Genomic DNA, 17,672 nt, shown 5'->3' with positions numbered 1-17,672 from the left:
GGGCTGATGAGTTCCATTGTATTATCTCAGTGAGTTCCATTGTATTATCTCAGTGAGTTTCATTGTATTATCTCAGTGCTGATGAGTTCCATTGTATTATCTCAGTGCTGATGAGTTCCATTGTATTATCTTAGTGAGTTCCATTATATTATCTCAGTTTTGATGAGTTCCATTATATTATCTCAGTGCTGATGAGTACAATTGTATTATCTCAGTGAGTTCCATTGTATTATCTCAGTGCTGATGAGTTCCATTGTATTATCTCAGTGAGTTCCATTGTATTATCTCAGTGAGTTCCATTGTATTATCTCAGTGCTGATGAGTTCCATTGTATTATCTCAGTGGGTTCCATTGTATTATCTCAGTGCTGATGAGTTCCATTATATTATCTCAGTGAGTTCCATTATATTATCTCAGTGCTGATGAGTTCCATTATATTATCTCAGTGCTGATGAGTTCCAATGTATTATCTCAGTGAGTTCCATTATATTATCTCAGTGCTGATGAGTTCCATTATATTATCTCAGTGCTGATGAGTTCCATTATATTATCTCAGTGAGTTCCATTATATTATCTCAGTGCTGATGAGGTCCATTGTATTATCTCAGGGCTGATGAGTTCCATTGTATTATCTCAGTGAGTTCCATTGTATTATCTCAGTGCTGATGAGTTCCATTGTATTATCTCAGTGAGTTTCATTGTATTATCTCAGTGAGTTACATTGTATTATCTGAGAGAGTTACATTGTATTATCTGAGAGAGTTCCATTGTATTATCTCAGTGAGTTCCATTATATTATCTCAGTGAGTTCCATTATATTATCTCAGTGCTGATGAGTTCCTTTGTATTATCTCAGTGCTGATGAGTTCCATTGTATTATATGAGAGAGTTCCATTGTATTATCTCAGTGAGTTCCATTGTATTATCTCAGTGCTGATGAGTTCCATTGTATTATCTGAGAGAGTTCCATTGTATTATCTCAGTGAGTTCCATTGTATTATCTCAGTGCTGATGAGTTCCATTATATTATCTCAGTGAGTTCCATTGTATTATCTCAGTGCTGATGAGTTCCATTGTATTATCTCAGTGCTGATGAGTTCCATTGTATTATCTCAGTGCTGATGAGTTCCATTGTATTATCTCAGTGAGTTCCATTATATTATCTCAGTTTTGATGAGTTCCATTATATTATCTCAGTGCTGATGAGTTCCATTGTATTATCTCAGTGAGTTCCATTGTATTATCTCAGTGCTGATGAGTTCCATTGTATTATCTCAGTGAGTTCCAATGTATTATCTCAGTGAGTTCCATTGTATTATCTCAGTGAGTTCCATTATATTATCTCAGTGCTGATGAGTTCCATTGTATTATCTCAGTGAGTTCCATTATATTATCTGAGTGCTGATGAGTTCCATTGTATTATCTCAGTGCTGATGAGTTCCATTGTATTATCTCAGTGAGTTCCATTGTATTATCTCAGTGAGTTCCATTATATTATCTCAGTCAGTTCCATTGTATTATCTCAGTGCTGATGAGTTCCATTGTATTATCTCAGTGAGTTCCATTATATTATCTCAGTGCTGATGAGTTCCATTATATTATCTCAGTGCTGATGAGTTCCAATGTATTATCTCAGTGAGTTCCATTATATTATCTCAGTGCTGATGAGTTCCATTATATTATCTCAGTGCTGATGAGTTCCATTATATTATCTCAGTGAGTTCCATTATATTATCTCAGTGCTGATGAGGTCCATTGTATTATCTCAGGGCTGATGAGTTCCATTGTATTATCTCAGTGAGTTCCATTGTATTATCTCAGTGCTGATGAGTTCCATTGTATTATCTCAGTGAGTTTCATTGTATTATCTCAGTGAGTTACATTGTATTATCTGAGAGAGTTACATTGTATTATCTGAGAGAGTTCCATTGTATTATCTCAGTGAGTTCCATTATATTATCTCAGTGAGTTCCATTATATTATCTCAGTGCTGATGAGTTCCTTTGTATTATCTCAGTGCTGATGAGTTCCATTGTATTATATGAGAGAGTTCCATTGTATTATCTCAGTGAGTTCCATTGTATTATCTCAGTGCTGATGAGTTCCATTGTATTATCTGAGAGAGTTCCATTGTATTATCTCAGTGAGTTCCATTGTATTATCTCAGTGCTGATGAGTTCCATTATATTATCTCAGTGAGTTCCATTGTATTATCTCAGTGCTGATGAGTTCCATTGTATTATCTCAGTGCTGATGAGTTCCATTGTATTATCTCAGTGCTGATGAGTTCCATTGTATTATCTCAGTGAGTTCCATTATATTATCTCAGTTTTGATGAGTTCCATTATATTATCTCAGTGCTGATGAGTTCCATTGTATTATCTCAGTGAGTTCCATTGTATTATCTCAGTGCTGATGAGTTCCATTGTATTATCTCAGTGAGTTCCAATGTATTATCTCAGTGAGTTCCATTGTATTATCTCAGTGAGTTCCATTATATTATCTCAGTGCTGATGAGTTCCATTGTATTATCTCAGTGAGTTCCATTATATTATCTGAGTGCTGATGAGTTCCATTGTATTATCTCAGTGCTGATGAGTTCCATTGTATTATCTCAGTGAGTTCCATTGTATTATCTCAGTGAGTTCCATTATATTATCTCAGTCAGTTCCATTGTATTATCTCAGTGCTGATGAGTTCCATTGTATTATCTCAGTGAGTTCCATTGTATTATCTCAGTGCTGATGAGTTCCATTATATTATCTCAGTGAGTTCCATTATATTATCTCAGTGCTGATGAGTTCCATTATATTATCTCAGTGCTGATGAGTTCCATTGTATTATCTCAGTGAGTTCCATTGTATTATCTCAGTGCTGATGAGTTCCATTATATTATCTCAGTGAGTTCCATTGTATTATCTCAGTGAGTTCCATTATATTATCTCAGTCAGTTCCATTGTATTATCTCAGTGCTGATGAGTTCCATTGTATTATCTCAGTGAGTTCCATTGTATTATCTCAGTGCTGATGAGTTCCATTATATTATCTCAGTGAGTTCCATTATATTATCTCAGTGCTGATGAGTTCCATTGTATTATCTCAGTGCTGATGAGTTCCATTGTATTATCTCAGTGAGTTCCATTGTATTATCTCAGTGAGTTCCATTGTATTATCTCAGTGCTGATGAGTTCCATTGTATTATCTCAGTGAGTTCCATTATATTATCTCAGTTTTGATGAGTTCCATTATATTATCTCAGTGCTGATGAGTTCCATTGTATTATCTCAGTGACTTCCATTGTATTATCTCAGTGCTGATGAGTTCCATTGTATTATCTCAGTGAGTTCCATTGTATTATCTCAGTGAGTTCCATTGTATTATCTCAGTGAGTTCCATTATATTATCTCAGTGCTGATGAGTTCCATTGTATTATCTCAGTGAGTTCCATTATATTATCTCAGTGCTGATGAGTTCCATTGTATTATCTCTGTGCTGATGAGTTCCATTGTATTATCTCAGTGAGTTCCATTGTATTATCTCAGTGAGTTCCATTGTATTATCTCAGTGAGTTCCATTATATTATCTCAGTGAGTTCCATTGTATTATCTCAGTGCTTATGAGTTCCATTATATTATCTCAGTGAGTTCCATTATATTATCTCAGTGCTGATGAGTTCCATTATATTATCTCAGTGCTGATGAGTTCCATTATATTATCTCAGTGAGTTCCATTATATTATCTCAGTGCTGATGAGTTCCATTGTATTATCTCAGTGAGTTCCATTGTATTATCTCAGTGCTGATGAGTTCCATTATATTATCTCAGTGAGTTCCATTGTATTTTCTCAGTGAGTTCCATTGTATTATCTCAGTGAGTTCCATTATATTATCTCAGTGAGTTCCATTGTATTATCTCAGTGAGTTTCATTGTATTATCTCAGTGAGTTCCATTGTATTATCTCAGTGAGTTCCATTGTATTATCTCAGTGAGTTTCATTGTATTATCTCAGTGAGTTCCATTGTATTATCTCAGTGAGTTCCATTGTATTTTCTCAGTGAGTTCCATTGTATTATCTCAGTGCTGATGAGTTTCATTATATTATCTCAGTGCTGATGAGTTCCATTGTATTATCTCAGTGAGTTCCATTGTATTATCTCAGTGAGTTCCATTGTATTATCTCAGTGAGTTCCATTGTATTATCTCACTGCTGATGAGTTTCATTATATTATCTCAGTGAGTTCCATTGTATTATCTCAGTGAGTTCCATTGTATTATCTCAGTGAGTTCCATTGTATTATCTAGGTGAGTTTCATTGTATTATCTCAGTGAGTTCCATTGTATTATCTCAGTGAGTTCCATTGTATTATCTCAGTGAGTTCCATTGTATTATCTCATTGAGTTCCATTGTATTATCTCAGTGAGTTTCATTGTATTATCTCAGTGAGTTCCATTGTATTATCTCAGTGAGTTTCATTGTATTATCTCAGTGAGTTCCATTGTATTATCTCAGTGAGTTTCATTGTATTATCTCAGTGAGTTCCATTGTATTATCTCAGTGAGTTCCAATGTATTATCTCAGTGAGTTCCATTGTATTATCTCAGTGAGTTCCATTGTATTATCTCAGTGAGTTCCACTATATTATCTCAGTGCTGATGAGTTCCATTGTATTATCTCAGTGAGTTCCATTGTATTATCTCAGTGCTGATGAGTTCCATTATATTATCTCAGTGAGTTCCATTGTATTTTCTCAGTGAGTTCCATTGTATTATCTCAGTGAGTTCCATTATATTATCTCAGTGAGTTCCATTGTATTATCTCAGTGAGTTTCATTGTATTATCTCAGTGAGTTCCATTGTATTATCTCAGTGAGTTCCATTGTATTATCTCAGTGAGTTCCATTGTATTTTCTCAGTGAGTTCCATTGTATTATCTCAGTGCTGATGAGTTTCATTATATTATCTCAGTGCTGATGAGTTCCATTGTATTATCTCAGTGAGTTCCATTGTATTATCTCAGTGAGTTCCATTGTATTATCTCAGTGAGTTCCATTGTATTATCTCACTGCTGATGAGTTTCATTATATTATCTCAGTGCTGATGAGTTCCATTGTATTATCTCAGTGAGTTCCATTGTATTATCTCAGTGAGTTCCATTGTATTATCTCAGTGAGTTCCATTGTATTATCTAGGTGAGTTTCATTGTATTATCTCAGTGAGTTCCATTGTATTATCTCAGTGAGTTCCATTGTATTATCTCAGTGAGTTCCATTGTATTATCTCATTGAGTTCCATTGTATTATCTCAGTGAGTTTCATTGTATTATCTCAGTGAGTTCCATTGTATTATCTCAGTGAGTTTCATTGTATTATCTCAGTGAGTTCCATTGTATTATCTCAGTGAGTTTCATTGTATTATCTCAGTGAGTTCCATTGTATTATCTCAGTGAGTTCCAATGTATTATCTCAGTGAGTTCCATTGTATTATCTCAGTGAGTTCCATTGTATTATCTCAGTGAGTTCCACTATATTATCTCAGTGCTGATGAGTTCCATTGTATTATCTCAGTGAGTTCCATTGTATTATCTCAGTGCTGATGAGTTCCATTATATTATCTCAGTGAGTTCCATTGTATTATCTCAGTGAGTTCCATTATATTATCTCAGTGAGTTCCATTGTATTATCTCAGTGAGTTTCATTGTATTATCTCAGTGAGTTCCATTGTATTATCTCAGTGAGTTCCATTGTATTATCTCAGTGAGTTCCATTGTATTTTCTCAGTGAGTTCCATTGTATTATCTCAGTGCTGATGAGTTTCATTATATTATCTCAGTGCTGATGAGTTCCATTGTATTATCTCAGTGAGTTCCATTGTATTATCTCAGTGAGTTCCATTGTATTATCTCAGTGAGTTCCATTGTATTATCTCACTGCTGATGAGTTTCATTATATTATCTCAGTGCTGATGAGTTCCATTGTATTATCTCAGTGAGTTCCATTGTATTATCTCAGTGAGTTCCATTGTATTATCTCAGTGAGTTCCATTGTATTATCTAGGTGAGTTTCATTGTATTATCTCAGTGAGTTCCATTGTATTATCTCAGTGAGTTCCATTGTATTATCTCAGTGAGTTCCATTGTATTATCTCATTGAGTTCCATTGTATTATCTCAGTGAGTTTCATTGTATTATCTCAGTGAGTTCCATTGTATTATCTCAGTGAGTTTCATTGTATTATCTCAGTGAGTTCCATTGTATTATCTCAGTGAGTTTCATTGTATTATCTCAGTGAGTTCCATTGTATTATCTCAGTGAGTTCCAATGTATTATCTCAGTGAGTTCCATTGTATTATCTCAGTGAGTTCCATTGTATTATCTCAGTGAGTTCCACTATATTATCTCAGTGAGTTCCATTGAATTATCTCAGTGCTGATGAGTTTCATTGTATTATCTCAGTGAGTTCCATTGTATTATCTCAGTGAGTTCCATTGTATTATCTCAGTGAGTTCCATTGTAATATCTCAGTGAGTTCCATTGTATTATCTCAGTGAGTTCCATTGTATTATCTCAGTGAGTTCCATTGTATTATCTCAGTGAGTTCCATTGTATTATCTCAGTGAGTTCCATTGTATTATCTCAGTGAGTTCCATTGTATTATCTCAGTGAGTTCCATTGTATTATCTCAGTGAGTTCATTATATTATCTCAGTGAGTTCCATTATATTATCTCAGTGCTGATGAGTTCCATTGTATTATCTCAGTGCTGATGAGTTCCATTGTATTATCTCAGTGAGTTCCATTGTATTATCTCAGTGCTGATTAGTTCCATTGTATTATCTCAGTGCTGATGAGTTCCATTGAATTATCTCAGTGCTGATGAGTTCCATTGTATTATCTTAGTGAGTTCCATTATATTATCTCAGTTTTGATGAGTTCCATTATATTATCTCAGTGCTGATGAGTACAATTGTATTATCTCAGTGAGTTCCATTGTATTATCTCAGTGCTGATGAGTTCCATTGTATTATCTCAGTGAGTTCCATTGTATTATCTCAGTGAGTTCCATTGTATTATCTCAGTGCTGATGAGTTCCATTGTATTATCTCAGTGGGTTCCATTGTATTATCTCAGTGCTGATGAGTTCCATTATATTATCTCAGTGAGTTCCATTATATTATCTCAGTGCTGATGAGTTCCATTATATTATCTCAGTGCTGATGAGTTCCATTGTATTATCTCAGTGAGTTCCATTATATTATCTCAGTGCTGATGAGTTCCATTATATTATCTCAGTGCTGATGAGTTCCATTATATTATCTCAGTGAGTTCCATTATATTATCTCAGTGCTGATGAGGTCCATTATATTATCTCAGGGCTGATGAGTTCCATTGTATTATCTCAGTGAGTTCCATTGTATTATCTCAGTGAGTTTCATTGTATTATCTCAGTGCTGATGAGTTCCATTGTATTATCTCAGTGAGTTTCATTGTATTATCTCAGTGAGTTACATTGTATTATCTGAGAGAGTTACATTGTATTATCTGAGAGAGTTCCATTGTATTATCTCAGTGAGTTCCATTATATTATCTCAGTGAGTTCCATTATATTATCTCAGTGCTGATGAGTTCCATTGTATTATCTCAGTGCTGATGAGTTCCATTGTATTATATGAGAGCGTTCCATTGTATTATCTCAGTGAGTTCCATTGTATTATCTCAGTGCTGATGAGTTCCATTGTATTATTTGAGAGAGTTCCATTGTATTATCTCAGTGAGTTCCATTGTATTATCTCAGTGCTGATGAGTTCCATTATATTATCTCAGTGAGTTCCATTGTATTATCTCAGTGCTGATGAGTTCCATTGTATTATCTCAGTGCTGGTGAGTTCCATTGTATTATCTCAGTGCTGATGAGTTCCATTGTATTATCTCAGTGAGTTCCATTATATTATCTCAGTTTTGATGAGTTCCATTATATTATCTCAGTTCTGATGAGTTCCATTGTATTATCTCAGTGAGTTCCATTGTATTATCTCAGTGCTGATGAGTTCCATTGTATTATCTCAGTGAGTTCCATTGTATTATCTCAGTGAGTTCCATTGTATTATCTCAGTGAGTTCCATTATATTATCTCAGTGCTGATGAGTTCCATTGTATTATCTCAGTGAGTTCCATTATATTATCTGAGTGCTGATGAGTTCCATTGTATTATCTCAGTGCTGATGAGTTCCATTGTATTATCTCAGTGAGTTCCATTGTATTATCTCAGTGAGTTCCATTATATTATCTCAGTCAGTTCCATTGTATTATCTCAGTGCTGATGAGTTCCATTGTATTATCTCAGTGAGTTCCATTGTATTATCTCAGTGCTGATGAGTTCCATTATATTATCTCAGTGAGTTCCATTATATTATCTCAGTGCTGATGAGTTCCATTATATTATCTCAGTGCTGATGAGTTCCATTGTATTATCTCAGTGAGTTCCATTGTATTATCTCAGTGCTGATGAGTTCCATTATATTATCTCAGTGAGTTCCATTATATTATCTCAGTGCTGATGAGTTCAATTGTATTATCTGAGAGAGTTCCATTGTATTATCTCAGTGAGTTCCATTGTATTATCTCAGTGCTGATGAGTTCCATTATATTATCTCAGTGAGTTCCATTGTATTATCTCTGTGCTGATGAGTTCCATTGTATTATCTCAGTGCTGATGAGTTCCATTGTATTATCTCAGTGAGTTCCATTATATTATCTCAGTTTTGATGAGTTCCATTATATTATCTCAGTGCTGATGAGTTCCATTGTATTATCTCAGTGACTTCCATTGTATTATCTCAGTGCTGATGAGTTCCATTGTATTATCTCAGTGAGTTCCATTGTATTATCTCAGTGAGTTCCATTGTATTATCTCAGTGAGTTCCATTATATTATCTCAGTGCTGATGAGTTCCATTGTATTATCTCAGTGAGTTCCATTATATTATCTCAGTGCTGATGAGTTCCATTGTATTATCTCAGTGCTGATGAGTTCCATTGTATTATCTCAGTGAGTTCCATTGTATTATCTCAGTGAGTTCCATTATATTATCTCAGTGAGTTCCATTGTATTATCTCAGTGCTGATGAGTTCCATTGTATTATCTCAGTGAGTTCCATTGTATTATCTCAGTGCTGATGAGTTCCATTATATTATCTCAGTGAGTTCCATTATATTATCTCAGTGCTGATGAGTTCCATTGTATTATCTCAGTGAGTTCCATTGTATTATCTCAGTGCTGATGAGTTCCATTATATTATCTCAGTGCTGATGAGTTCCATTGTATTATCTCAGTGAGTTCCATTGTATTATCTCAGTGCTGATGAGTTCCATTATATTATCTCAGTGAGTTCCATTATATTATCTCAGTGCTGATGAGTTCCATTGTATTATCTCAGTGAGTTCCATTGTATTATCTCAGTGCTGATGAGTTCCATTATATTATCTCAGTGCTGATGAGTTCCATTATATTATCTCAGTGAGTTCCATTATATTATCTCAGTGCTGATGAGTTCCATTGTATTATCTCAGTGAGTTCCATTGTATTATCTCAGTGCTGATGAGTTCCATTGTATTATCTCAGTGAGTTCCATTATATTATCTCAGTGAGTTCCATTGTATTATCTCAGTGAGTTTCATTGTATTATCTCAGTGAGTTCCATTGTATTATCTCAGTGAGTTCCATTGTATTATCTCAGTGAGTTCCATTATATTATCTCAGTGAGTTCCATTGTATTATCTCAGTGCTGATGAGTTCCATTGTATTATCTCAGTGAGTTCCATTGTATTATCTCAGTGCTGATGAGTTCCATTATATTATCTCAGTGAGTTCCATTATATTATCTCAGTGCTGATGAGTTCCATTGTATTATCTCAGTGAGTTCCATTGTATTATCTCAGTGCTGATGAGTTCCATTATATTATCTCAGTGCTGATGAGTTCCATTGTATTATCTCAGTGAGTTCCATTGTATTATCTCAGTGCTGATGAGTTCCATTATATTATCTCAGTGAGTTCCATTATATTATCTCAGTGCTGATGAGTTCCATTGTATTATCTCAGTGAGTTCCATTGTATTATCTCAGTGCTGATGAGTTCCATTATATTATCTCAGTGCTGATGAGTTCCATTATATTATCTCAGTGAGTTCCATTATATTATCTCAGTGCTGATGAGTTCCATTGTATTATCTCAGTGAGTTCCATTGTATTATCTCAGTGCTGATGAGTTCCATTGTATTATCTCAGTGAGTTCCATTATATTATCTCAGTGAGTTCCATTGTATTATCTCAGTGAGTTTCATTGTATTATCTCAGTGAGTTCCATTGTATTATCTCAGTGAGTTCCATTGTATTATCTCAGTGAGTTCCATTGTATTTTCTCAGTGAGTTCCATTGTATTATCTCAGTGCTGATGAGTTCCATTGTATTATCTCAGTGAGTTCCATTGTATTATCTCAGTGAGTTCCATTGTATTATCTCAGTGAGTTCCATTGTATTATCTAGGTGAGTTTCATTGTATTATCTCAGTGAGTTCCATTGTATTATCTCAGTGCTGATGAGTTCCATTGTATTATCTCAGTGCGGGTGAGTTCCATTGTATTATCTCAGTGCTGATGAGTTCCATTGTATTATCTCAGTGAGTTCCATTATATTATCTCAGTTTTGATGAGTTCCATTATATTATCTCAGTGCTGATGAGTTCCATTGTATTATCTCAGTGACTTCCATTGTATTATCTCAGTGCTGATGAGTTCCATTGTATTATCTCAGTGAGTTCCATTATATTATCTCAGTGAGTTCCATTGTATTATCTCAGTGAGTTTCATTGTATTATCTCAGTGAGTTCCATTGTATTATCTCAGTGAGTTCCATTGTATTATCTCAGTGAGTTCCATTGTATTTTCTCAGTGAGTTCCATTGTATTATCTCAGTGCTGATGAGTTCCATTGTATTATCTCAGTGAGTTCCATTGTATTATCTCAGTGAGTTCCATTGTATTATCTCAGTGAGTTCCATTGTATTATCTAGGTGAGTTTCATTGTATTATCTCAGTGAGTTCCATTGTATTATCTCAGTGCTGATGAGTTCCATTGTATTATCTCAGTGCGGGTGAGTTCCATTGTATTATCTCAGTGCTGATGAGTTCCATTGTATTATCTCAGTGAGTTCCATTATATTATCTCAGTTTGATGAGTTCCATTATATTATCTCAGTGCTGATGAGTTCCATTGTATTATCTCAGTGACTTCCATTGTATTATCTCAGTGCTGATGAGTTCCATTGTATTATCTCAGTGAGTTCCATTGTATTATCTCAGTGAGTTCCATTGTATTATCTCAGTGAGTTCCATTATATTATCTCAGTGCTGATGAGTTCCATTGTATTATCTCAGTGAGTTCCATTATATTATCTCAGTGCTGATGAGTTCCATTGTATTATCTCTGTGCTGATGAGTTCCATTGTATTATCTCAGTGAGTTCCATTGTATTATCTCAGTGAGTTCCATTGTATTATCTCAGTGAGTTCCATTATATTATCTCAGTGAGTTCCATTGTATTATCTCAGTGCTGATGAGTTCCATTATATTATCTCAGTGAGTTCCATTATATTATCTCAGTGCTGATGAGTTCCATTATATTATCTCAGTGAGTTCCATTATATTATCTCAGTGCTGATGAGTTCCATTGTATTATCTCAGTGAGTTCCATTGTATTATCTCAGTGCTGATGAGTTCCATTATATTATCTCAGTGAGTTCCATTGTATTTTCTCAGTGAGTTCCATTGTATTATCTCAGTGAGTTCCATTATATTATCTCAGTGAGTTCCATTGTATTATCTCAGTGAGTTTCATTGTATTATCTCAGTGAGTTCCATTGTATTATCTCAGTGAGTTCCATTGTATTATCTCAGTGAGTTCCATTGAATTTTCGCAGTGAGTTCCATTGTATTATCTCAGTGCTGATGAGTTTCATTATATTATCTCAGTGCTGATGAGTTCCATTGTATTATCTCAGTGAGTTCCATTGTATTATCTCAGTGAGTTTCATTGTATTATCTCAGTGAGTCCATTATATTATCTCAGTGAGTTCCATTATATTATCTCAGTGAGTTCCATTATATTATCTCAGTGAGTTCCATTGTATTATCTCAGTGAGTTCATTGTATTATCTCAGTGAGTTTCATTGTATTATCTCAGTGAGTTCCATTATATTATCTCAGTGTGATGAGTTCCATTATATTATCTCAGTGAGTTCCATTATATTATCTCAGTGTTGATGAGTTCCATTATATTATCTCAGTGAGTTCTATTGTATTATCTCAGTGCTGATGAGTTCCATTATATTATCTCAGTGCTGATAAGTTCCATTATATTATCTCAGTGCTGATGAGTTCCATTATATTATCTCAGTGCTGATGAGTTCCATTGTATTATCTCAGTGCTGATGAGTTCCATTATATTATCTCAGTGCTGATGAGTTCCATTGTATTATCTCAGTGCTGATGAGTTCCATTATATTATCTCAGTGAGTTCTATTATATTATCTCAGTGCTGATGAGTTCCATTGTATTATCTCAGTGAGTTCCATTATATTATCTCAGTGAGTTCCATTATATTATCTCAGTGCTGATGAGTTCCATTGTATTATCTCAGTGCTGATGAGTTCCATTGTATTATCTCAGTGAGTTCCATTATATTATCTCAGTGAGTTCCATTACATTATCTCAGTGCTGATGAGTTTCCATTATATTATCTCAGTGAGTTCCATTGTATTATCTCAGTGCTGATGAGTTCCATTATATTATCTCAGTGCTGATGAGTTCCATTGTATTATCTCAGTGAGTTCCATTATATTATCTCAGTGCTGATGAGTTCCATTATATTATCTCAGTGCTGATGAGTTCCATTGTATTATCTCAGTGCTGATGAGTTCCATTATATTATCTCAGTGCTGATGAGTTCCATTATATTATCTCAGTGCTGATGAGTTCCATTATATTATCTCAGTGCTGATGAGTTCCATTGTATTATCTCAGTGAGTTCCATTGTATTATCTCAGTGCTGATGAGTTCCATTATATTATCTCAGTGAGTTCCATTATATTATCTCAGTGCTGATGAGTTCCATTATATTATCTCAGTGCTGATGAGTTCCATTGTATTATCTCAGTGAGTTCCATTGTATTATCTCAGTGCTGATGAGTTCCATTATATTATCTCAGGGAGTTCCATTGTATTATCTCAGTGAGTTCCATTGTATTATCTCAGTGCTGATGAGTTCCATTATATTATCTCAGTGAGTTCCATTATATTATATCAGTGCTGATGAGTTCCATTGTATTATCTCAGTGAGTACCATTGTATTATCTCAGTGAGTTCCATTGTATTATCTCAGTGCTGATGAGTGCCATTGTATTATCTCAGTGAGTTCCATTGTATTATCTCAGTGAGTTCCATTGTATTATCTCAGTGCTGATGAGTTCCATTATATTATCTCAGTGAGTTCCATTATATTATCTCAGTGCTGATGAGTTCCATTGTATTATCTCAGTGAGTACCATTGTATTATCTCAGTGAGTTCCATTGTATTATCTCAGTGCTGATGAGTGCCATTGTATTATCTCAGTGAGTTCCATTGTATTATCTCAGTGCTGATGAGTTCCATTATATTATCTCAGTGTCAAAGTGTCCTGGACTGATTGACCAAATCATTTATTCTCCTCCCTCTCTCCAACTTCTCCCCCTCATCCCCAACTCTCTCTTCCACATCTCCCCCTCATCCCCCTCCCTCTCTCCCCCTCATCCCCCTCATCCCCCTCTCTCTCTCCTACTTCTCCCCTCATCCCCTTCTCTCTCTCCCTCATCTCCCCCTCATCTCCTTCTCTCTCTCCTACTTCTCCCCTCATCCCCCTCTCTCTCTCCCACATCTCCCCCTAAATCTCTCCTACTTCTCCCCCTCATCTCCCTCTCTCTCCCACATCTCCCCCTCATCTCCCTCTCTCTCTCCTACATCTCCCCTCATCCCCCTCTCTCTCTCCTACTTCTCCCCTCATCCCCCCTCTCTCTCCTACATCTCCCCTCATCCCCCTCTCTCTCTCCTACTTCTCCCCTCATCCCCCTCTCTCTCACCCACATCTTCCCCTCATCCCCTTCTTGCTCTCCCACATCTCCCCCTCATCCCCCTCTCTCTCTCCCACATCTCCGCCTATCTCTCTCCTACTTCTCCCCCCCATCCCCCTCGCTCTCTCCTACTTCTCCCCTCATCCCCTCTCTCTCCTCCAGGACCATGCAGATATAGAGTGGAAGTTTGCCCGGACCAAGTTATGGATGAGTTATTTTGACGAGGGTGGTACTCTGCCCCCTCCCTTCAAACATCGTTCCCAGTCCTAAGTCAGTGTGGTACCTCTGTCTGTGGGTTCACCATCGACTCTGTAGGAGAGGAGCGCCCCCTGCTGACAACACAGACAAACACCCCGACCTACGAAAGTTCCCAGTAAGAAGATACAAACACATAAATGCATGCATGCATGCAACACACACACACACACACACACACACACACACACACACACACACACACACACACACACAGAGGATGCCACAACCAATCGCTTTAGAGCCCTAATAATACAAGGTAGATAGGTCCTACTACTGTTCTGAAACGTAACCGTACTCTGGTAGCCGTACTCTGGTAGCCGTACTCTGGTAGCCGTACTCTGGTAGCCGTACTCTGGTAGCCGTACTCTGGTAGCCGTACTCTGGTAGCAGTACACTGGTAGCCATACACTGGTAGCCGTACACTGGTAGCAGTACACTGGTAACGCAAGACATACTCTGGTAGCAGTACACTGGTAGCCATACACTGGTAGCCGTACACTGGTAGCAGTACTCTGGTAGCAGTACACTGGTAGCCGTACACTGGTAGCAGTACTCTGGTAGCAGTACACTGGTAGCCATACACTGGTAGCCGTACACTGGTAGCAGTACACTGGTAGCAGTACACTGGTAGCCATACACTGGTAGCCGTACACTGGTAGCAGTACACTGGTAGCCGTACACTGGTAGCAGTACACTGGTAACGCAAGACATACTCTGGTAGCAGTACACTGGTAGCAGTACACTGGTAGCCATACACTGGTAGCCGTACACTGGTAGCCGTACACTGGTAGCAGTACACTGGTAGCCGTACACTGGTAGCAGTACACTGGTAGCAGTACACTGGTAACGCAAGACATACTCTGGTAGCAGTACACTGGTAGCCATACACTGGTAGCCGTACACTGGTAGCAGAACACTGGTAGCCATACACTGGTAGCCGTACACTGGTAGCAGTACTCTGGTAGCAGTACACTGGTAGCAGTACTCTGGTAGACATACTCTGGTAGCAGTACACTGGTAGCCATACACTGGTAGCAGTACACTGGTAGCAGTACTCTGGTAGACATACTCTGGTAGCAGTACACTGGTAACCGTACACTGGTAGCAGTACTCTGGTAGAGATACTCTGGTAGCAGTACACTGGTAGCCATACACTGGTAGCAGTACACTGGTAACAGTACTCTGGTAGACATACTCTGGTAGCAGTACACTGGTAGCCGTACTCTGGTAGCAGTACACTGGTAGCAGTACACTGGTAGCAGTACTCTGGTAGACATACTCTGGTAGCAGTACACTGGTAGCCGTACTCTGGTAGCAGTACACTGGTAGCCGTACTCTGGTAGCAGTACTCTGGTAGCCGTACACTGGTAGCAGTACTCTGGTAGCCGTACACTGGTAGCAGTACTCTGGTAGCCGTACACTGGTAGCAGTGCTCTGGTAGCAGTACTCTGGTAGCCGTACACTGGTAGCAGTACTCTGGTAGCAGTACACTGGTAGCCGTACTCTGGTAGCAGTACACTGGTAGCAGTACTCTGGTAGCCATACACTGGTAGCCGTACTCTGGTAGCAGTACTCTGGTAGCCGTACACTGGTAGCCGTACACTGGTAGCCATACACTGGTAGCCATACACTGGTAGCCGTACACTGGTAGCAGTACTCTGGTAGCCGTACTCTGGTAGCAGTACTCTGGTAGACATACTCTGGTAGCAGTACACTGGTAGCCGTACACTGGTAACGCAAGACGTACTCATTAAAACAGCACACACTGTAACTTTCGATTCAGAACCATGGACAGAAGGCTACAGCCAGTCAATGCAACTATGGGTTCAGAACCATGGACAGGCTACAGACAGTCAACTTAAGTATCGATTCAGAACCATGGACAGGCTACAGCCAGTCAATGCAACTATGGGTTCAGAACCATGGACAGGCTACAGACAGTCAACTTAACTATCGATTCAGAACCATGGACAGGCTACAGACAGTCAACTTAACTATCGATTCAGAACAATGGACAGATGGCTACAGCCAGTCAACTTAACTATCGATTCAGAATCATGGAGAGATGGCTACAGCCAGTCAACGCGATGAAAGGATAACGTTGGATGCTCTGTCAATTTCAGCCTCATCAGAGAGACAGCCTGGACAACAGGAGCAACACGCGGCCGCACACCTAAGCATATATGGGAGGGTCTGGGTGGGCATAACTCCGAGGTGGCGGTTTCTGGCTCGGGACGTAGACCCCGCTCCACTTCTGACTCGTCACACTTACTTAATGTCGCTGGAGCGGGAACCCTCACCGCCGACCACAGCCTAGCCTAGACTAGAGGACGCCACTGGACTGATGGTCGAGTCTGGAGTGAGTGGCGACTCTGGATTGGAGGGAGACTCTGGCGGATCCGGACTGGAGGGAGACTCTGGCGGATCCGGACTGGAGGGAGACTCTGGTGGATCCGGACTGGAGGGAGACTCTGGCAGATCAGGACTGGAGGGAGACTCTGAAGGATCCGGACTGGAGGGAGACTCTGGCGGATCCGGACTGGAGGGAGACTCTGAAGGATCCGGAGTCTGGTTCATTCTTGGGAGCAATTTCCAAACACCTGAAGGTACCACGTTCATATGTACAAACAATAGTACGCAAGTATAAACTCCATGGGACATTTCCTAGAAATGAACGTACTTTGGTGTGAAAAATGCAAATCAATCCCAGAACAACAGCAAAGGACCTTGTGAAGATGCTTGAGGAAACAGGTACAAAAGTATCTATATCCACAGTAAAACGAGTCCTATATCTCTATAACCTGAAAGGCCGCTCAGGAAGGAAGAAGCCACTGCTCCAAAACCGGCATAAAAAACCCAGACTTCGGTTTGCAACTGCACATGGGGACAAAGATCGTACTTTTGGAGAAATGTCCTCTGGTTTGTTGAAATAAAAATAGAACTGTTTGGCCATAATGACCATCATTATGGCAAAAAAAGGGGGAGGCTTACAAGCCGAAGAACACCATCCCAACCGTGAAGCACGGGGGTGGCAGCATCATGTTGTGGGGGTGCTTTGCTGCAGGAGGGACTGGTGCACTTCACAAAATAGATGGCATCATGAGGTAGGAAAATGATGTGGATATATTGAAGCAATCTCAAGACATCAGTCAGAAAGTTAAAGCTTGGTCGCAAATGGGTCTTCCAAATGAACAATGACCCCAAGCAAACTTCCAAAGTTGTGGCAAAATGGCTTAAGGACAACAAAGTCAAAGTATTGTA

General features: G+C 38.2%; 1 protein-coding gene across 1 annotated transcript in view; it reads left to right on the top strand.

Annotated features, from left to right (window-relative positions):
• Positions 1–16,588, top strand: part of LOC109885371 (short transient receptor potential channel 5-like) — a 147,615-nt gene extending 131,027 nt beyond the window's left edge. Inside the window, 3 exon segments of the mRNA XM_031831393.1 lie at positions 14,316–14,402; positions 14,404–14,526; positions 16,535–16,588. Coding sequence (XP_031687253.1) covers positions 14,316–14,402; positions 14,404–14,526; positions 16,535–16,588 — 264 coding nt within the window.
• The last annotated feature ends 1,084 nt before the right edge of the window (positions 16,589–17,672 follow it).

The sequence above is a fragment of the Oncorhynchus kisutch genome, linkage group LG9, assembly GCF_002021735.2.
Source record: "Oncorhynchus kisutch isolate 150728-3 linkage group LG9, Okis_V2, whole genome shotgun sequence".
Lineage (NCBI taxonomy): Eukaryota > Metazoa > Chordata > Actinopteri > Salmoniformes > Salmonidae > Oncorhynchus > Oncorhynchus kisutch.
This window is presented reverse-complemented; position numbering and strand designations above follow the sequence as displayed.